This window comes from Phascolarctos cinereus, unplaced genomic scaffold, assembly GCF_003287225.1.
Source record: "Phascolarctos cinereus isolate Bilbo 61053 unplaced genomic scaffold, phaCin_HiC Scaffold_2;HRSCAF=192, whole genome shotgun sequence".
Taxonomy (NCBI): Eukaryota; Metazoa; Chordata; class Mammalia; order Diprotodontia; family Phascolarctidae; genus Phascolarctos; species Phascolarctos cinereus.
The window spans coordinates 124,761,779-124,784,099 of NW_027555625.1; the positions used below are offsets into that span (position 1 = coordinate 124,761,779).

A 22,321-nucleotide genomic window follows, 5' to 3' on the forward strand; every position below is an offset into this window, starting at 1 on the left:
CAGGTTGTTCTAAGAGCATTTTGCTCATTATTTCTTATAGCATAATAGTATTCCATCATAATCGCATACAACAACTTGTTCAGCCATTCCCCAACTGACAGGCATCTCCTCAATTTCCAATTCTTTGCCGCCAGAAAAGAGCTGCTGTAAATATTTTTGTACATACAGGTCCTTTTCCTTTTATTTTTTTAAATCTCTTTTGAGATACAGACTTAGTAATGGTATTGCTAAATCAAAGGATATACATAGTTCCAAATTGCTCTACAGAATGGTTGAATCAGTTCACAACTCCACCAACGTGCATTAATGTTTCATTTACCCCACAACCCTGCCAACATTTGTCATTTTCCTTTCCTGTCTAAAAAAGAAATGGAAAAAAAAGTTTTAAAAGTTATTTTTTAAAGGTATAAATGTCAGCTATTACTCATACTTGACTGAGCTCCATAAGAGGAGTGTGTATTCTCTAAACTTTCCCAACACTGAGGTCAATAAATGTTTACTGTTGTTCAGTCGTGTCCAACTCTTCACGAACCCATTTGGGGTTTTCTTGGCAAAGATATAGGAGTGATTTATCATTTCCTTCTCCAGCTTATTTTACAGATGAGGAGACTGAGGCAAACAGGGTTAAGTGACTTGCCCAGGATCACATGGCTAGGAAGTGAGGATTTGAAGTCAGGAAGATGACTCTTCTAGACTTAGGGCCGGCATTCTACCCACCAATTGTTTATTGAATTAAATGGAATTAATGATCACTACTGGCTTTTTGGGCCTGGGGGAGAGGGAGAATGGCTATCCGAAGAAAATTGTCGACCCGAGGACTGCTCAATCCTGACTCTGCCGGGACTTGCCTGACTTAAAGGAAGTCCCACTGGACCCACTTCAACCCTGGGGATGTTGATCTCTTTTGGGTGGAGGGACTCCCGTTCCCAAGGGGTGCATGTGAGATTTGCCCAACCTCAGAGAGTAAGAAGCAGCAGCCTCTGGGTGGGATGGTTGAGAGCCGATCTTCGGAGTGGGCGGGATGTCCGGCTCAGTTCAGAGCCATTGAAAGGTTGCGGGGCGGAGCATGGGCTGAGTCCCTCTGAGACTTGTAGACTTTCCGAGTAGATGCTTCCCCAGCTTTTGTGTGTGCTAGAAACAGTGTTTCTTACCCTCTGCTGCCATCTTGCGACCGCATCTGGAGGACAGCCCAGGCAGGGTTGTAAAAAAACGGTTTCAGAGGGAGAATGAAAATAATTTTAAAAAAACAGCTAGCACTTATAGAGCGCTTTAAAGTTTGCAGAGCCCTTTATATGCATTATGTCATTTGAGCTTCATAACAACCCCGTGAGTTAGATACTATTGTTATTCCTATTTTACAGACGAGAAAACCGAAGCTAAGAAAGATTAAAGGCAGGTAGATGGTTCAGTGGAGTCAAGAATACTTGAGTTCAAATACAGCCTTTGACACTTACTAGCTATGTGACCCTGGGCAAGTCACTTAACCTCTGTTTGCCTTAATCCACTGGAGAAGGAGATGGAAAACTACTCCAGTATCTTTGCCAAGAAAACCCCACGGACAATATGGTCCACGGGGTTACAAAGAGTTGGACGTGACTGAACAAGAAAGATTCAATGACCTGCTCAGGGTTGGTGTCTGGCAGGTGAGCAGGAGCAGGAACTGCTACCTCCCTAGAAGGGTTAGTTAATGCCTAAGGTGAGTTGGGCAGCTAGCTCCAGCTGTGTGTGAGATTCAGGGTCATGCCACCCCAAGATTGGGAATTAGAAAGGACCTTTAAGATCATCCCACAGTGTCCTTGGGTGGCACATGAGAAAATGTATGGTTATTACAGAATCTCAGAGTGAACAAGGTCTTGCTGCGTGATCTGTCTTGGACATAATTCCCCTCCCCACCACCACTAGGTGGTGCTGGGCTGGTTTGTGGTAGGAAATGAATAGAGGATATTCTGGGAAGGGAATATGAGGTAGAGTATGGGATAGGAGGAGAGAAGAGGATTTCAGGGTCCTGGAACCTTCTGGAAATAATGTCTTGGTTGCTAGTGGAGAGTGAGGCACCTCACTAGATTAAGAGCTAAGGACAGGGGGCACTTTAAGGTTCTGACCCTCTGGGAACAGAGGCTAGGCTGCTCCTGGGGGGGAGTGTCGTTGTGGATACACCCATTCATTCATTCATTCAGTCAGTCAATCAACAAACATTTTTAAGTGCCTGCTAAGGGACAGGGATACAAGGACAAAAGTGAATCAGTTCCTGCCCATAGGGAGCCAAGGTTCTCTGGGGATGGGAGGGCAAATTACTTGTTTAAACAAGGGATTTTGCCTGGGGAGACAGGGTCCTCATGTGGTAGGTAATTCTGGGAGGAAGGAGGCCTTCAAAGACCATGCATTGCTTGGTCAGAATGAGGTTCCTGGGGGTGCCTACATGTTCTTCTGCCACTCAGGGACAACACTTGAAAAGGGGAAAACTTGTCTCCCCAGTTCTGTACCCCAGTATCCCATAAGCCCTGCACAAGCCCATCTTCCTCTCTCCCTTCTCCCCATACCTCTTTGGAGAACTGTGAGGCCCAAGTATTGCTGAAAGAAGTGAGTGTGCTGTCCTTCAAACTCAGACGGCCCTGCCTTCTGGCTCCTCTGCAACAAATCTGTCAAGTGGTCATCTAACCTCACTTGGATGACCACCAATGAGAGCTACACATTTGGAATTAGAAAGCCCCTTGGAGAATATTCAGTTCAATCCCTTCATTTTACAGAGACTTGTTCAATGTTGAACTTGTGGGAGGATCAGTACTTGATCCAAGGTTCTGTCTCCAAATTTAGTGTCCTTTCTATGACAACATAATGAGGCATGCCATCCCACCTTTGTGTGGTTTTCATTGTGAAGTTTTCCTTTACATTGAGATGAAATTGACTTCTTTATAATTTTACAACCATTCTTCCACATGACAGTCCTTCAAAGATGTGAAGACATCTAGCTATCATACTCTTCTCTTCTTTTGGCTAAATACCCTCATTATTTTCAACTGATCTTTTTATATTGTGATCTAGAACACTTTATCTTTGCTTGTCAACACGCTTCCTAAAATGTGGCCTCCAGCATTGAACACAGTACTCTAAGTTGTGTAGAGTATGGTGGTGATCTAGTTCTAGACACTGTACCTCTCACCAGAGTCTAAGATGCTATTAGTTGACTTGCCCAGGGTCACACAGTTAGCAAGTGTAGGAAGGGGGATTCAAATGAAGATTCATTGCTCTATCTACTAAGCCAAGTAGTTTCTTTCCACTATGTAATTCTACCTCAGTTGTTGGAAGCAGTCAGAGAAGCATGAGAGTGCTAGACACTTGGGGAGATGGAAAGTTGGGGGAAAAAAAATCTTTGCCTTCATTGCAATTTTGTTTCAGACTGGTTCTGGCCTTCACTCTTGAGCCTAAATCCTTTTTGTTACCTGCTTTGGCCACCAAATGGCCACAAATCAGATTTTCCCTGACTTCCTTTCCCATCTAAAATCACGTGCAATTTAAATGTTTTTTGCCCTAGAGTGAATATGGTTGGCTTAGTGTCTTAGCCCAAAGCAGGAGATGGTTTTGTCCTGGGTGATGACCATTTAGTTTCCTCAGGAGAGAGGTTCAGGACCCTTTCTGCCTCCTGGAGGATTAATAATTTAATGAGACTATTTTTTGTTCACCGTCTTTATTCTTCCTGTTACATCCACTTGTCCAGTGGGAGTGTGTCTTTCTCAAGACTCCCAGTCATGCATGACTGCCATTTTACAGCTGTGAGTAGTACCCTTGAGCAATGTGTCAAATGTAACACAACCACATTACTTACACATAAGCCTGTGTACGTTTCCTTCACGTCAGCTGAATTTCCCACACTTATTATACCATCTTATCCATCCTCCCATCTTTGTGTGGAAGTGGTCCAAGGACAATCCTCTCATTTTAAAATAAGACAGAGGAGAGGGGACCTTGGGCAGAGAGGAGAAGGGACTTGTCCACTTCCCTTTTGAGCCACAGGCAGATTCTGAGTTGGAATTCAGGGAATTCTGACTCCTCTGGGTCTATCTGCTTTTGTTTTCTCTCTTCTTTACCTGGCTTGCCCCTGATGGAGCCAGCCCTTTCATAAGCCCACTCATTACAAACCTCTATCACCATCATTGCCCCCATCTAAACCAATGGAGACAACCAGTTGGGGCTCAGCACTAGCACTGTCCCTCTTGGAGGGGAGGATGGTTTATCTGGGCCTCCCGCTTTCTGCTTCCTGGTCCCTAGCTCTCTAGTTGGGAGCTGGGGACCCACTCACCAGGCCCCTTCCTAACCACCTCATGCCTCCCGGCTCTGCCGCAGCCTGCGGTCCAGGGCCAGGAGCTGTCTCAGAAAGCCCCTGTTGGGGATGATGCCTCGATGGTCCTTGACGGTCTTAATGGCTTCCACAAGGGTGAGCTGGTGGTACAGCATGAGGTAGGCCAGTACCAGGGTGGCTGAGCGGCTCACACCTACTGCACAATGCACCAGGATCTTCCCTGCAAGGACAAATGAATGTTGATTGGGGAGAAGTACGTGAATAGGAAGGAAGAGAATGGATAGACCCCTCCCCAGCTTCCTGGCCTACCTCCTGGCCTGCTCAGTGCTCGGTGGATGAAATCAGCAGCTGGCTGGAAGTGGATGCTCATGTCAAAGGCAGGTGAATCATGGGCCTCCACACCCAGGTATCGGATACCCAGCCCTTCGTAGGCCTCAGGTGTTCCCCTCCACTTACTGTGGGAGGCATTGAGCACATGGGTGATGCCCAGCCGGCTCAGCTCCCGTCTGTTGGCAGCTATGTCCCTGTAGAGAAATGAAGTTAGAGGGAGGAAGAAGGAGGAATAATTACCCCCTCCCCTCCCAGATTATTATTCTATCCCTAATTCCAGTTCATTACTCAAGCCTAATTACAGCACATTAGAACTGGAAAGTTGCATTAGAAATCATCTAATAAAACCCCTTATTTTACAGATGAGGAAATTGAGGCTCAGAGAACCCAGGGTGCTGTAGGGGAAAGAATGTTGGATTTGGAGTCAGAGGAGCTGAGTTTAAATCCTTTTGCTATTGTACTTGCTCTTACTCCATAAGCTTCATAGGGTCATCGATTTAGAGCTATAAAGAACTTGTTATCATTTGACCTTGGTCCAGTCATTTAACTTTTCTTGGCCTCAGTAACTTTGATCTGTAATGTAAGGGTACTGGATTAAATGATCTCTAAGGTCTAGCTCTGTATGTCTGATCCTATGATTTGCTTAAAGCCACTTAGTTGTAGAACTGGGACTAGGGCCTGGGTCAGATTCCTAGGTTACTACTCTCTCCATTATATGACACAGCTTCCCTCATTTGACCTCTTTCTCCTTGTCCATCCCAACCACTCTCAGTGCTAACTCAGATTTTCCCTCTAAACTCCCCAAATTCCAATCTCTGGTCATGCCTCTGTCTCCCCCTGACCCTGAATTCAGTCCCATTTGGTCTCCTCTGACCCTTATCCTTTATTCTCAAGTTCAGTCCTAGATACATCTCTGTCCTCCCTGGCCACAACTAAATCTCCATTTCAGCACAAATCTTTTGTTTTTGCCATTTGTCTCATTACTTGCTTGCTCTGACTCTATCCAATTCATAGATTAGGCTTATAGATTTATAACTTGAAGGCACCTGCTCATTTCACAGAATAGGTCACACAGGTATGAGGGCTAGGACTGGAACTTAGGACTGGTGACTACTAGTTTAATATTCCACTTCTGTTCACATGTCTCCCAAGGAGAACACCCCTGCACCTCCTTCCCTTCTCCTCTACATCCATATCTCCTGGTGCCAAGACATTTTTATGCCTTAAACAAGGTGTAAGGTTTGAAAATTGCGTTATTTTTCACTAGAATGTTTGGGCCTGCGGCATAAACCCATGAACCTATAGACTTGACTTTTCACAAAACAGTTAGGAGTAGGATTTTCTGGTGTTAAAAACATGGGCATTTAAAAAAGTCATCATTCTTAAAGTGTCCCCCCACTGTACTCACTTGTGTACCATACCTTTGTCTATCCCTACCCAGCCTTGTTTCTGCTACCCCACCCTAAGGGCCCAGATCATTGTACCAGCCTTTTGGTGTCTAGGAAAAGGTCAAGGAAGACATCACTTAAACTGAACCCCAGGCAAGTGGGGTGTGTGCATCAAGGGCAATCTCATTACCCCTCCCTTTCCCCATCCAGGATCATAAAATCTTAGGATCTAGGACTGGAGAGGACCTTAGAAATCATCTCATCCAACCTCCTCATTTTACAAATGAGGAAACTGTGGTCCAGAGATGCATAGACAACTTGGCCCCTGCCCTCCATGACCCATTCAAAACCAAGAGTCATCAGCACAATCCCAGCACCTCTTTCCTCCCTCCCTGAGACAGACACACACATAGACATAATGCCCACTGGTGTGAGCTTTCTAGGTACGTACTGGTCTCCAAGGTAGAGGCCTGGCCAGACCTCATCTGCATGGTTACAGGCAGTCTTGCCGGTGAAGAGGAGCCTCTCCAATTCAAAGACACTGAGGAGGGGATGTTGAACCGGGGCTGTGTCCTCCAGGTGTCCCCCAGCCCGGGCAGGTGACCGGGAACCACCCCGGGAAAATCGGGCCATGAACGTCATAGAAGCCCACAGCCAGTTGCCAGGACACATCCCAGGGAGTGGTGGCAGCACCTCCTCCGTGGGCAGGTTAGCTGCTGCTCCTGCTGCTGAAGGATGCTGGGGCTGGGAGATACACCTGAGCAAGGCTGAAGCAGCTTCTCTCTCTCCCTGCTACCTGTGCTGTGCTCTGCATCAAGAAAGAGATGGGGAAAGTGGCCCTTGTCCTTCCCACAGGGACCTGCTTTCCCTTCTTTTCCCTCTTCCTTAATCGACAGAGCCTTCTCCGGCTCATTTCTTTGGCTCTGCCCGGCAGGGAGATGGGAAGAGTCACATGTCCTTGTTTACGGGAGACGGCACTGCCCAGCTGGGCTGCTGGATTCCCGATCCCCTCCCACCCCAATCACTCACAGACAAACACACATACACACCCATAGGGCCTTGGTGGCAGGTGCCCAGTGCTGGGCCTCTTGCCAGTTTGTGAGCAACGGGCTCTGTCTGGCAGACTGCAGTCAGGGAACTTAGGGTGTGTGTGTGTGTGTGTGTGTGTGTGTGTGTGTGTGTGAGGTAGGGGTTGGGGGTTGGGGATGGAGGGGAGGGTGTGGGACACATCCAGAGATGAATAGCAGGAAGAGTAGGGCAGCTGGAGTTATGGGATATGCCAGACCTGCATGTTCTCTGCCTGGGGGGATGGGCTGCCTTAACCCTTTTTTGCCCTTTGTAGTTCTGACAGAGAATGCCACGATGGGGCCTTTGGGAGTGGTGAAGAGTTAGGGGCCCTCTGGATGTGGGTGCCACAGCCATCTGGGCAATAGCAAAGAGCTCATTAAAGATTTGTAGAATGAATTAATGAGTGGGAGAGGCTGATGATCAGACTGTGCCAGCCTGGCATCGTTCAGCATTTAGGTAACCTACCCTCTTACCAAAGCATAGCTTAGGGGACAGAAAATATTGGAAGAAATCCTAAATCTGATGGGAACCTTTGAGTCAAGGCACTGTGCAGGGAGAGGGAGAATGTGTAATAATAATAACAATGACTATATTTTGCAATGTTTTAAGAGATTGCAGCTCTGCTGCAAGCCTGTGTGGCCACAGATGACTCAGTTTCTCTCTCTGAAAGGAAGGGAAGGGGAAAGGGAAGGGAACAAACATTTGTTAAGTGTTTATTGTCTCATTTGTTTCTCACAATAACCCTTTGAGGTAGGAAGTATTATTATCCTCACTTTACAGTTGAGGAAACTGAGGCAGACAGCGTTGAAGTGACTGCTACAGCCAGCAAGTATCTTTGGCTTGATTTGAACCCAGGCCTTCCTGTCTTTAGGCCCAGCACTCTCACCATTGCACCACTTAGCTGCCTCTAGCCTCAGTTTCCTCATGTCTTAAATGGGGATAATAATTTGGAGTACCTACCTCATGGGGCTGTTATGAGAATTAAATGAGATGATGAATGTAAAGCACCATACGTAGAATAGGCACTGGACTTATGATTTCATTCATATGGGGAACTCTTGCATGAAGACACTCCCTTTAGCAATTCAGTTTGGCCCTTTCCCTTCAATTTAGAGTCTTGGAGAGTTGACCAAGGTTAATGACTGGCTCAGGGTCATGAAGTCAATATGTTCCAGGCAGGACTTCAACACAGGCCTTCTTGGCTTCAAGGACAGCTCTCTGTCCACTACTCTGTTCTGACCCTCTCTATTCACTCTAATGTACTATAAAACATTGGCTATGATTTTTAGACTTCAATAGCTCAGAATGCCTCTTTGTGCTAGGACAGTGGACAACGTCTGGTAGAGCCGCATGGCTAATAAGTGGGAGAACAGGGATACAAATCCAGGCCTCTTGTCAGGAAGTCAGTCAACAAGAATTTGTTAAATGCTTCTATATACCACACATTGTGCTAAGCATTGTTCTCCAGAAGCTCACACCAGGAGAAGGCTGAAGGGCCTTGGGTTTCATTGACTTCTTCTGCCTCTAAGATTTTGTGATTCGGTGAGTTGGCAGGAGCCACCCTTGGTCTCAAGGTACAGTGTTGGGCTTTTTGCCTTTAGGGGAAGAGGGATTAAACTGAGGGCTGGAAAAAGGAGTTGGCAGACCAATGTCAATTAGAGGTTTGGCCACTAGACTTTAGGTGTGTGTGTGTGTGTGGGGGGGGGAACCTGAGGCCTTGAGGCCCCATGTGGCCTTCTAGGTCCTTGGGTGCAGCCTTTGATCTAGTCCAAGTTTTACAGAACAAATCCTTTTATTAAGAGGATTTATTCTATGAAGTTTGGATTCATAAGCCTCTAGGCCACATGTTTCCTGCCCCTGCAGGTGATGCCTTCCCATTGGCAGTCATCCCCTTCTTACCTCTACCTCTGAGAATTCCTTACTTCCTTCAAGATTTGGATTGGTGCTGCCTTCAACATGAAGCTTTTCTTGATCTTCCCAAGCTGTTCAAAGCTGTCTTTCCTGATAGACTGAACCCCTTGAGAGCAGGGACTGTTTCATTCCTGTTTCTAATCCCAGCTCCTATGACAGTGCCTGATGCATAGTGGGCACTTAATACATGCTTATTGATTGTTGGAAAGGAGAGCTAATAAATCCCCTGAGCATCCTCTTTTCCCAGCATGGACTATCCTTCCATTCCTATGACCAGGAAGGAGCCAGGGCCCAGAACTCAGCAACAGGCTGGTTTTTCAGAGCAGGGAGAGAAGGCCTTACTTTCTCTGGTGTCATGTCATATAGTCTGAAACACTCTCCCAAGCACCCTGGGTAGCCCTGAGCTGAAAGATCCTCTCTCCAGGCCCCTGCACCCTTCTACCTATTAGGTCAGAGAAGTAGATTTCTTCTTTATTCATAAGTATCCTTCATAGGAACTGATAATATCTAATTAGAAAGGTTCATAGAAACCACTGAGTTTAATCCTCTCATTTTACAGAGGAAAAAACTGAGGCCCATAGAGCTTAAGTAATTTGTCCAAGGTCACATAAGTAGTGTCAGAACTTGGGATTAAAAACTCAAGTTCTTTCTTGGACTTCCAAAACAGAGCTCTTCCCACAATATCATGAAGTGGAGGGATTAGGAAAGGAAGGGGTAAAGAAGGGTACTGGAATTTAGGCTGTTTAGGGATAGACAGCTGTTTTCCCACCAACTGAGTTGGAAGGGCTGGGAAATGAAGCCCAGCAACCAGGACAGTGGTTCTCTGTTCCCACTTCCGAAGCCTGAACGCCCCCTACCTCACTCCCCATGCATCCTTTTCCCTTAGCTGTGGGTGGAAGGTGAGTTAATGGCTGTGGGAAGGAAATGGGGAGGCAGGACAAGAAAGGAGTATTGTATGACTCCCCTGCACACATAGCCCCATCCCTGGACACACTCTTCATTTCTTACCTCTGGATAAAGCCAGGCTGAGGGGTTCCTTGTCTTCTGCTCTCTGTCTCTGTCGCTGTCCTCTGTCTCTGTTCCCCCTCCCCCTTCTCTTCTCTGTCTGTGTCTGCCTGCCTGCCTGCCTGCCTGCCTGTCTGTCTGTCTGTCTGTTGGTCTCTGGGTGTCTCTGTTCATTAGTCAGTCTCTTCCCCTCCTTCACCCCTTCCCCCTCCCTGGGCTGCTGCTGCTGTAACAGGTTCATGGCAGACCCACAACCCCTGCCAGTGCAGAAGCTGGGAGGGAGGAGAGTGAGGGAAAGGAACAAAACATCCTCCGGGCTCTTTTCCTGTATGCCCCCTTCCCCTTTCTTCCATGGCCCCCAAGCCGTTTGCCCCCATCCCAAGCCCCAGCACCCAGAAGAGCGGGAAACGCACCCAATCTCAATTACCTCTTTCCAGGCTGGAAGTCTTAGCTCTCAGGGACGGGCGCAGGCAAAGCCAACCAGACAGCCATGTCTCTCCTCCTCCTCCTCCACCTCCTGCGGCTGCTGCCGCCCCCTCTGCTGCTGCTGCTGCTGCTGCTGCCTCTGCTACCACCACTGCTATTGCCAGAGAGGGGTTGATGTGTTAACATCTATTTTAAGCTGTGACACGTCTCTTCAGGTTTCAGATGTCAGTGTGCATGCAACACACACACACACACACACACACACACATACACACACACACACACACACACACACACACACACAGCCAGCTCACATACTCATTTCTTCCCTCCCCCTTCTAGGCTCACATATTGGTCATGTACATGCAGCTGTAATGTTTCTACATTAGAAACCTACTAACATACCTAGCCACCTACTTGTACAATATAGCTCTAATTCCACACAGGTTTTTTATCCAGACACCTCTTCCCTAGCCCCTCTCTCATTCCTCTCTGTGGATTTCATTTAATTATTCAGAAACTTTTAGACACGTTCATGTCCAAGGGTCTATCCTACGCACTATCCTAGGAACTATACATACTCTGTCCTCACTTTCAAGAAGCTTAGAATGTGGAAGGAATAATGAATTTCACTCAGGGAACCTGAGATGCAATGGGTGTGGTGAGTGGATGGCGTTTGACTTTGAGTCTGGAAGACTTGGTTTGGAACGACAGCCTTGGACATTTAATAGCTAAATGACCCAGAGTAAGTCACTTAGCCTTTTTCAGCTTCAGCTTCTCCATTTGTAAAATGGGGGTGGGGTGGGTGGGTTGGGTTCTATGATCTTTAAGATCTCTTCCAGCTTACATCTTATGATTCTGTGAACTCTGGCTGGGATGCTTAGTCAGTAGTGTGACGTTGGGCACAATGGACCTCTGAACCTCAGTTTTCTTGTCTGTGAAAGGAAGGGAGGGGTTATCAGTAGTTCTTAACTTTTTTGTGCTATAGACTGCTTTGGCAGTCTGGTGAAGTTCATAGACTCCTTCTCAGAATATTTTTAAATGTATAAAATTAAAATATAGAGCATTATAAGGAGCATTAATTATACTGAAATAGATATTAAAATATTTTTAAAAACCCAAGTTCCTGTACCCCAGGTTGAGAATCCTTATACTCACTCACCTGAGATGGGAGTCAGGAGTGACTAATTCAGAGAATGGAAGTGTTCTAAGGCTGATCTCCAAGGGCAGATAAAGAGTTTATCACTCCTAACAAGTAACATTAAGTTTTTCTTCTTGTTTGAGTTAGGGGTAAATCCTGACTTGTTTCTGTTTGTTAATCTTTGTGTTTGTAACCCCAGTAAGATCAGAGAAGAGCTAAGCAGTGTTTGATAGCAGATAACTTTCATTTTCTTTTAGTTTTTGGATCTTTTGAGATTCTTTTAACATTTCTTGCTGTATGATGGACCTATTTCTGTTTGGTCTATTCTAGTTTACAAGGACTCCATTTCTTGAGTAGGGCTTTCCACTTTCCCTTCTAAAATTCTTATTCTTTTTCCAATTCTTTCCTCCAAAGTTTTTGTTTTTGTTTTTATTTTTATTTTTTAGTTCTAGCTCCATTTCTTCTTGATATTCGTATCATCCTTGAGGAAAATCCATTCCCCCACTTTGAGTCTCTGTGCAGTAGAAAGAATGAAAAAACTTTTATTAAGCAATTACCATATACTAAGTGCTATGTTAAATGCTGGGAATACAAATACAAAAGTGAAGACAGTCTCTGCCTTTAAGGAGCTTATATTGTATTTGGATAGATAATATGTTAAAAAACTAAAGAAATATATAAATTATTTATATATAAATTATAATTTAATTATTTGCATCTATCTACCTATCTATGGAGATAGTGGTTAGGGAATGACATTTTGATTTGGGAAGTAACAGGCATGTGGAATGGAAACATACAGGAATTATTTGACGTAACATTTCCACAAGGGTGCAATAGTAAATGTTTAACAACCAGCTCTCAAGGGAAAAAAAAGTATGTGTGACACACTTTTAAGTTTAATCTGCATCATTAATATTTCCTCCATACTTTCTTAAGTCTGGAAATAACAAAACAGTAAATCAAATCCTGATTTGCAGTGCTTGCTGATTTTGGAGGTGTAAATGTTCACATTGAAAATTTAACAGTTGGCTTTCTCAAGCCCTTGCAGCTTGCCTTTCCAGCAGCAAAGGTAGTATTGATTTGGTTTCAATTTCCAGAGGAAGAGGTAGAAGGTGGATTGGGAGTAGGGGACAGGATATACCTAAAGGAGCAGGACAGATAGCAAGGAAACAGAAAGAGTGGGATGAAAATGAACTCAAGCAATAGGTAAGGCATAGAAGCAGAAGGTGCTATTTTACCTGGTCATTGGGTCAGAAAGGGTACAGTCTGACCCTTTGCCTCCTTTTCTCAGAAGAGAAGTTCCTTCAATAGAGTCTGAAGGCTTTTTATCTCATAGTTCCAAAGACTATTCAATGAGCACCACTCTCTAGATGGAACTTTTCTAGGTGCCAAAAGGACCTCATCTGACTATGATGGGTTTGGTCTTTGTCTGAGTAATGACAACATGCTGTGGGTTAGTGGAATAAGTGTTGGTTTTAGATACAGACGACTTGGGTTCCAACCAGGAGTGTGGCCCTGCCAGCTGAGTGTTCACACTTTGGCAATCAGCCAATGAATGATACAGATCAGGGCTGTAATTATTGTTTTGTTGATTGTCTAGACATAAGAAATCGATAGAAAAATGTTAGTAATAAAGATTAAGCTAAAAAGGGTGCCTTGTGTAATTTCCCCACCTTGAGACACCTCAGGTTGTTAAACATTTACTAACATATCCCTGAGTTCCCATCTGCATTCTGCTATTACCTGTTCAACCTTAAGTAAATCACTTACTTTCTCTTAACTCAGTTTCCTCATCTGTAAAATGAAAAGGTGGTACTAGCTCATCTTTAAGATTCTTTACAACTCTAGATTTATGAGCTGGAAGGAAAATCACATGTTATCGAGTCTAAGGCCCCCCCCCCCATTTTGCAGATGAAGAAACTGAAGCCAGAGAAGTAGTGATTTGCCCAAGGTCACACAGCTAGTAGAAGAGGTGGTATTTGAACTGAAATAATTCTACTCAATGTCCAGGGCTTGTCATACCATACTCCCCTCTTTTCTTTCCTTGTTCATGAGGAAAGTTGCAGCTTCTGCCTTGATATAAAAAAGCTCTGGAAGATAGTCGGTGTTCTCTGAGAGGATGACGAGTTGTTCAGGGCAGCCTCGTGCTCCTTGTCATCCGTTAGTCCTTTCCTGGTGCTCCTGTCTTTTCTAGGCCTGAGGACAGGGGCATGGGTTGGGTCCAGCGCCTTGATGGAGGCTGATGATATTGAAGATGGTGACATCAATGGTGAACCATTTCTGTGATGATTATGAGCTTGTTGTTCAGTTGTGTCCAATTCTTCATGACCCCATTTGGGTTTTCTTGGCAAAGATACTGCGGTGTTCGGCCATTTCCTTCTCCAACTCATTTTACAGATGAAGAAACGGAGGCAAACAGTGTTTACCCAGGGTCACAAAGCTAGTAAATGCCTGAGGCGAGATTTGAACTCATGATGAGTCTTTCTGATTCCAAGCCTAGTGCTCTATCCATTGTATTACTTAGCTGCCCAATTATAAGATTAGGGTGAAAAAATGATCCATAACAATGTGAGGACGATTCTAGGAGAGCTCCTTCATTAGTGGCTGAGGTTGGGGGATATCATCTCCGCAGAATTGGTTATATAATCATTTCTTCCCTAGACAAACACCTCCAAGTTCTTTAACATTTTCCTAGGCTTTATAGTGGTCCTTTATATGGAGAAGGTAACTTTCTAGTGATATTTAGCAAACATTTGACTTTTGAAATCATGGATTTTTAAACTTAACTCATAGAGCCAGGAAAATATTGGGGAAAAACTGCACTGAATCAAATTTGAATGATACATCTTGTCAGATTAATTTAATTTTCTGTAAGAGAATCTCAAGCTTGGTAGATTGAGGGGAAGCCAGAGATGTAAATCCATTCTGACTTTCATTTTTATTTCAAAATGTTTTATTGATGTCTTTAAAAATATAGATGACAGTCATCTCCTGATATCCCCCTGCTTCCTATTGAACATTCCCTTGTAACAAAGAAAAATAGTTAAGCAAAATCAAATAGCAAGGCACCTGTGTCTGATAGTGGATGCATCATTTTAGCTCTCCAGTCCCCCACCTGTCCTACCAAGAAATGGGACATTTGTTTCATTCTCTGTTCTCCAGGACCAAGACTGATCTCTGCAATTACTCTGAATTCATCTGCCTTCTCATGTTGTTTTCATTTACACTATTGTAGTCATTATGTATATTCATTTTCTTGGTTCATCCTGCTTTCTTCCATCAGCATGGATTCATTCAACCCTTCCCATGTTTTCCTGAATCCTGAATTCCTCATATTCATTGTTACTTTTAGAACAATAATATTGGACTATGTTTATGCATCAAAATTTGGTAAGCCATTTCTCAATCAATGGAGCTCAATTGTTTCCATTTTTTGGCTATGATAAAAAGTGTTGTTATAAATATTTTCTTTTATATTGGATCTTTTTGTCTTTGAGTATATGCCTAGTAGTGGAATAGCTGGCTCAAAGGGCATTATACCATAAGATGCATCTTTATTTCAAATGAAAAGCATGCCCTGGGCCATTTTAGACACAGTAGCTGGAATGGTAGGGAGGTTCTGGGTGGAAGTGAGGGTATGGTTCTAGCTTCCTAACTCAAAAACCTAGTGTTCTGTCTCCCAACATCATAGGATCATAAAGTTTCAGAGATGTATGGGATCTCAGAAGTTGCCAAATTTAACCCTTACCTGAGCAGGATTGTTTCCTATAATATTGTTAGCAAGTAGTCATCCAGCCTCGGCTTGGGAAACTACCTCCCTATTTACTTGGTTTTGCTTCAGTTTCAATTTCACCTCGTAGGCTAGGGGAGTTTCCCCTTTCTATAGAGTTCAAGTCTGCCTCCCCTGTAGCTTCCTTCTACAATTATTCCTACTCTTCACCTTTGGGGCCAAATTGAAGAAGTCTGTTTGTTATTTCCTATCATAGCCCCTCAAATATTTAAAGAAAGATCATGTTGTCTCTACATCTGTTCTCCAGGATAAAAAAGGCCAGTTCCTTCAACTGATACTTGTACGGCATGGTTTCCAGTGCCCTCACCATCCCGCTCCACCTCCCCCACTTCTCTGGATATATTTCAGCTAGTCAGCATCCAGAATGGGACCCAGTTCTCCAGTCTGACCAGTTTTGAGGACAATGGAGCTATCACCATCTTCCTTTAGGACATTGTCTTTATGCTTCTATTAATGCAACCTAAGATAGCATTTAATGGATTACTGGTCAAAAAATTAATCACCTAGTAGCCAACCTTAGCTTTTTTTGTTGTTGTTGCCATATCTATTTTATTGTTTTTTTTTTCCATAAAACCAACTCTTAGTTTTATTTATTAGTTTACTTAATCTCAATTTCATTAATCTCTCCTTTGGTTTTCAGAATTTCTAATTTGGTATTTAATTGGGAATTTTCAATTTGTTCTTTTTTCTAGCTTTTTAGTTACATGCCCAATTCATTGATCTCTTCTTTCTCTATTTTATTCATATAAATATTTAGAAATATAAAACTTCCCTTAAGGACAGCTTTTGCTGTGTCCCATAAGTTTTGCTTTGTTGTTTCATTATTGTCATCCTCTTGGATGAAGTCATTGATTGTTTCTATGATTTGTTGTTTGACCCACTCATTCTTTAGGATTAGATTATTTAGTTTCCAATTAATTTTTAGTCTATCTTTCTGTGGCCCTTTATTACATGTAATTTTTATTGCATCACAATCTGAAAAGGATGCATTTAATATTTCCGCCTTTCTGCATTGGATTGTGCGGTTTTTATGCCCTAGTACATGGTCACTTTTTGTGTAGGTGCCATGTACCACGAGAAAAAAGGTATATTCCTTTCTGTCCCCATTCTATTTTCTCCAGAGGTCAACCATATTTAACTTTTCTAAGATTCTTTGGATCTTTTTAACTTCTTTCTTGTTTATTTTGTGATTAGATTTATCTAGTTCAGACAGGGGATGTTGAGGTCCCCCACTAGTATAGTTTTGCTGTCTATTTCTTCCTGTATCTCCCTTAGCTTCTCCTTTAAGAATTTGGCTGCTATACCACTTAGTGCATATATGTTTAGTAATGATATTACTTCTTTATCTATCATGCCTTTTAGCAGGATGTAGTTTCCTTCCTTATCTCTTTTAATTAGATCTATTTTTGCTTTTGTTTGAGATCAGGATTGCTGCCCCTGGTTTTTTTACTTCAGCTGAAGCATACTATATTCTGCTCTAACCTTTTACCTTTACTCTGTCTGTATCCCTCTGCATCAAATGTATTTCCTGTAGACAACATATTGTAGATTTATGGTTCTTAATCCACTCTGCTATCCATTTCCATTTAATGAGAGAGTTCATCCCATTCACATTCACAGTTATGATTACTTTCTGTGTCTTTCTCTCCATCCCATTTCCCCTCCCCCATTTATGCTTTTTTCTCTCCTTTTTTTTCCCTTTTCCTCCTTAGTAGAGTTTTGCTTTTGACCACGTCTCCCTCAGTCTGCCCTCCCTTCTATTAGCCCCATCTCTTTTCCTTTCTCTTTACCCTTTCTACTTCCTATAGAGTAAATTGGATTTCTATACCTAACTGGTTATGTTATTCCTTCTTTGAACCAAATGTGATGAGAGTAAGGTTCAAACAACGTTCATCTCCCTTCCTTCTTTCCCTCTAGTGTATTTGGTTTTTGCACCTTTTCATGTGATGTAATTTATCCTTGTCTACCTCCTCCTTTCTTCTTTTCCCAGTATAATCCCTTTTTACCACTTAATTAGATTTTTTAGAATCACATCAAAGTCAACTTCAACACACACCCTCTGTCTAAGTATTCCCCCTTTGAAATGTCATAATGACATTACAGTTTTTAAGAGTTATGAGTGTCATCTTCTCTTGTAGGGATGTAAACAATTTGCCCTTATTAATAGTATGTTTTTTTTTCTTTCCTGTTCACCTTTTTATGCTTCTCTTGAGTCTTGTATTTGAAGGTCAAATTTTCTGTTGAGCTCTGGTCTTTTCATCAGGAAGGGTCCCCTATTTTGTTGAATGTCCATCTCTTCCCCTGAAAGATTATGCTCAGTTTTGCTGGGTAGTTGATCCTTGGTCATAATCCAAGCTCCTTTGCCTTATGGAATATTGTATTCCACACCCTCTGATCTTTTAATATAGAAGCTGCAAGGTCCTGAGTAATCCTGACTGTGGTTCTATGATATTTAAGTTATTTCTTTCTGGCTGCTTGCAGTATTTTCTCTTAGATCTGATAGTTTTGGAATTTAGCTACTATATTCCTTGGCATTTTCAATTTGGGATCTCTTTCAGGAAGTGATTGGTGGATTCTTTTGAGGACTAATTTACCCTCTAAATTCAATGACTAATTTACCCTAGGACTTCAGGGCAGTTTTCTTTTATTATTTCCTGAAGGATGTTGTCCAGGCTCTTTTTTTCATCATGGTTTTCAGGTAGACCAATAATTTTTAAATTGTCTCTCCTGGATCTATTTTCCAGGTCAGTTGTTTTGCCAGTGAGGTATTTCACATTTTCTTGTATTTTTTTTAATTCTTTTTTTCTGTTTGACTGATTTTTGCTCTCTCATACAGTCATTAGTTTGCCCAATTTTAATTTTTAAAGAGTTGTTTTCTTCCATTAAATTTTGTACCTTTTTTTCCCACTTGGCTCATTTTACTTTTTAAGGAGTTCTCTTCAGTGAATTTTTGTGCCTCCTTTTCCATTTGGCCAATTCTTTTTAAGAACTTGTTTTCTACAATTAATTTTTGTCCTTCCTTTTCCAAGCTATTGACTCTCTCTTGCATACCTCTCATTTCTTTTCCCAGTTTTTCTTCCATCTCTCTTATTTGACTTTTAAAATCCTTCTTGAGCTCTTCCAAGAAGGCTTTTTGGGCTTGAGACCAGACCCTTTGAGGTTTCCTATGTGGGTATATTAACAATGTTGTCCTCTTCTGAATTTGTGCCTTGATCTTCTCTTTCCCCAAAATAGGGATCTATAGTCATTTTCTGTTTATGCTTTTTCTTCATGATGTTTGCCTATTTTTTGACTCTTTACCAAAAAAACCCCCCCCAAAACCCAAACTGTTGAGTTCTCCTGCTAGAGTAAAGAGGGCACTCATTCAAGCTTCTTTTCCTGCTCACTTGGGCCTTGCCCTTGAATGTTTGGCTCCCCTTGCACGGGGATGTTTTGCTGCTGGTGGATTTCTGTTAACCTGGAGCTTTCCTTCTGGAGTTGTGCTTCTCAGAGTTGTGTGGAGGCACCAGGTGATTTCGGTACTGGAGGATGCTGTCGCCTGTGGTTGTTTTCCAAGCTGGTATCTACCAGTTCCCCTTCCTGTATTGAGGCTCTTGGGAGTCCTGGTGTTGTCACTTGCCTGTTCCACCAACCTGGGTCTCAGGATCTCTCCCTGGTATGCTGAGGTGGGACTTGCTGCTGACTTGCTGGGACTGCCTCTAATCCTGTACTGCTCCCCCCTCCCCCAGATTGAGAAAGGCCTTTCCTGTTAATTCCCCAAGCTTCCTGGGGTACAAGACTGCTGTGTCCTGTCTTTTTGCTAGCTCAGGGTTTTCCCTGAGTCGATGTTTTCTGAGCTTTCAGAGGTCAATGAGGGAGGATGAGAGCAACTTACTTTTTACTCCACTATCTTGGCTCCCCAACCCTCAGGGTTTCTTGGAGCCGATTTTGGTTAAATATAAGAAGGAAATTTCTAAAGTTTAGATTAGTAGCTCCCAACCTTTGTGAATCTTCATACTTATACTTTTTAATGACAAGAATTTTTGTTGACCTCCAAATGAGAATAGTTGTAGGATGAGGATCAATTGATTGAGAAAATACACAATGAGAAAAAAGCTACGATGATTCCAGTAATTCTTTTAAATTAATTTGTAATTTAATAAGTATACCATCTGCATAAATTTGAAAAATAGTAATTATATATGTGAAAATGATTATTCAATCTCCAGAAGATATATTTTCTTATCTATTATACACTCAGTCACATTGCATATTTTGATCCAGCTAAATAGAAATAAAAATGATAACGTTTGGTGCTTAGATAAGCCCACCACTTCCTAGGGGTCTGCTGCAGGTCGGGAGTTGCTTAGCTTACAAGGAGCTGTCCAACAGTGTAATGAAATATCTTTTGGAATACTAAACTATTTTCTTCTAAAGTAGTGAGTTCCCTGTCACTAGAGTTATTCAGGCTGTAGGAACCTGTGAAAGAAATACTCGTGAAGGCCTTTTCTTTCAGTTGGCAGGTTTGTTTAGGTGACTTATAGGATCATAGAGTCATAGATCTAGAACTGGAAGGCACCTTGGAAATCATCGTGTTCAATTCTCTCATTTTATAGATGAGGAAACTGAGACTCTGAGAGGTGAGCTAAGAACTCATGATTCTAGATGGAGGGGAATCTAGTTAGTCTTTCACAATATGACTACTATGGAAGTGTTTTACATAACTACACATGTATAACCTATATTGAGTTGCTTGCCTTCTCAATGTGGGTAAGTGGGGAGGGAGGAAGGGAGAGAATTTGGAACTCAAAGTTTTAAAAACAAATGTTAAAAATTGTTTCTACATGCAACTGGGAAATAAGATACACAGGCAATGGGGTATAGACATCTATCATACCATATAGGAAAAGAGAAGGGGAAGGGGATAAGAGAAGGGGGGGGAGGAATGATAGAAGGGAGAGCAGATTGGGGGAAGAGATAATCAGAATGTATGCCATCATGGGGTGGGGGGAAGGGAGGGATAGGGAGAAAATTCGGGACTCAAAATCTTGTGGAAGAGAAGGTTGAAAACTAAAAATAAATAAATTGGAAAAAAGCTAAGGATTCTAAGAAGCAGAGGTGAAGAGGTAGAAATAAAACGCTGAGTTACTACAAAAAAAATTCATGATTCTAATCTGAACTCAGCTGATTAGGTTGCAAATCTTTTTTTTCTTTCAGTGATTGTTACTCAGTTGTTTTTCAGTTGTGTCTGACTTGTGACCCCATTTGGGGTTTTCTTATCAAAGATACTGCAGTAGTTTTGCCATTTCTTTCTCCAGTTCATTGTACAAATGAGAAAGCTGAGGCATAGTTAAGTGACTTGCCCAGGGTCACACAGGTAGTATGTGTCTGAGGCCAGATTTGAATTCAGGAAGATGAGTCCCCTCTGCCTTTTTTCAGTGATAGTGAGAATTAGCTATGTCGGCTACAGCATAGGGGAAATATTTGAGTCAGAGAGATGGTATGGTGAGATGGCAAAGACCTGGGAGTAGGAATCAGGAGTACTGGGCTCTGTTAGAGTGCCAACTGCAGTTTGTGTGAGCTTGGACAATGACACCAACAACATCAACAAAAATAATAGTAACAACACTACTAATAACTCATATTTCCATAGCACATTATGGTTTATGAAGCACTTACCTCAAAAGCGCCTGTGAGGTAGATAGTGCAGGTTACAATACATTTCCACATTTCACTGGAAACTGAGGCTCCCAAAAAGCAACTTGCCTGAGGTTACATGGAGCTGTTTTTGAATCTAAGCCTTTCTTCTAATTTTAAGTCCAGTCCTCCTTCCACTATGCAAAGCTTTCCTCTCTGGGCTTCAGTGTACTCATCATTAAATGATGATATCTATTCCCATAGATGATCTCCAAGGTCCCTGTTAGCTTTAAAAATCCATAATTCTTTTTCAGCTCCAAGTCACTTCTAGAAATTCTTTTCCAAGTCCCTTCCTTCAATCCTCTTAATATTCTTCAACTCACTTTTCCTTTGCCAAATATATTAAATGTATCTGCCAGAAGCACAATGTTTTTACTTTTTTTTTAAAGCAAAAGAGCTAAAACCTTATTGACCTGGAAGAGCTGACCATAAGAGATTGTGGGAGTTGCCTCCTGGGTGTTACCGATCAAAGAAGAAAAGGACAGATACTCTCCCTTCCTCTAATTCAATGCCTTGATTCCAGTCAGTGTATTCTTACACTTACAATCCTGACAGCTCTAAGCCATAGAGAAGGAGAATTCTGTTGAAACACCATGGTTATAGAAAGGAAAGGACCAACAGAGGACTCCATCAATGGATTTGGAGCAACTCTGCATTGAGCTTCAGAGTGCAGTGATTGGTGGTTGACATACCATCATGGTGGGGAAATAGCTCAGAGAATGTTCTCAGGAAGTCAGCACCTTATAACTGTAGCTCCATCCTTTCATCACAGCCCAAACTCCTGGGAGCAAATATATTTGTTCCCAGGCAGTGGGCAGAAGGGATTCAGAAATCCCTGCATGATACCTCAGCAACCCTCCCATGATGCATCTCTCTCTTTTTTTTTTTTGGCTAGGCAGTGGGGTTAAGTGACTTGCCCAGGGTCACACAGCTAGTAAGTGTTATGTGTCTGAGTCCAGATTTGAACTCAGGTCCTCCTGAATCCAGGGCCAGTGCTCTATCCACTGCGCCACCTAGCTGCCCCCCATGATGCATCTCAAAGGGATAGCAGTTAGGGAAGCACATACATACTGCATACATGAAAGACTTGCCCAGTGTCTTCCAACTGTTAGATTGCGGCCCCATCATACCTGCAAACCTTAACTTCTTTCTTCCTCCACCTTCTCACACACAGCTTTCTGCAATCCATGGAATGGCATTGTTGGTTTTCCATGATACCCAAGCCTCCTTTATCCTGAAACAGAGAATCTGAGAGTTGGAAGGCACCCTGTTGAACTGCCGACTCA

At 42.8% G+C, this 22,321-nt stretch overlaps 1 protein-coding gene and 1 long non-coding RNA gene across 3 annotated transcripts in view; one reads left to right on the forward strand and one right to left on the reverse strand.

Annotated features, from left to right (window-relative positions):
- The window catches only part of LOC144454081 (uncharacterized), a 99,181-nt gene that overhangs the window by 65,261 nt on the left and 11,599 nt on the right, over positions 1-22,321 (forward strand). The window lies entirely within an intron of this gene.
- DUSP26 (dual specificity phosphatase 26) lies at positions 3,652-10,684 on the reverse strand. Of its 2 annotated transcripts, none has more exons than XM_020985293.2 (4): positions 10,427-10,684; positions 6,467-6,823; positions 4,607-4,821; positions 3,652-4,517 (listed from the first exon to the last, which is right to left on the reverse strand). In XM_020985293.2, the coding sequence occupies exons 2-4, from the start codon at positions 6,685-6,687 to the stop codon at positions 4,318-4,320; spliced, it is 636 nt and encodes a 211-aa protein (XP_020840952.1). In that variant the 5' UTR covers positions 6,688-6,823; positions 10,427-10,684; the 3' UTR covers positions 3,652-4,317. The 2 variants fall into 2 exon arrangements, with proteins under 2 accessions (XP_020840952.1, XP_020840953.1); XM_020985294.2 differs by lacking the exon at positions 10,427-10,684 and adding an exon at positions 10,003-10,109.

What these genes read in the sequence shown, in the direction of transcription:
- DUSP26 (XM_020985293.2), bottom strand. Translation starts at nt 6,687, where the DNA reads ATGTGTCCTGGCAACTGGCTGTGGGCTTCTATGACGTTCATGGCCCGA. An exon ending in GGCCTCTACCTTGGAGACCA is followed by an intron (nt 4,822 to 6,466) that starts GTACGTACCTAG and finishes ATTTCTCTACAG; the next exon opens with GGACATAGCTGCCAACAGAC. An exon ending in AGCACTGAGCAGGCCAGGAG is followed by an intron (nt 4,518 to 4,606) that starts GTAGGCCAGGAA and finishes TTGTCCTTGCAG; the next exon opens with GGAAGATCCTGGTGCATTGT.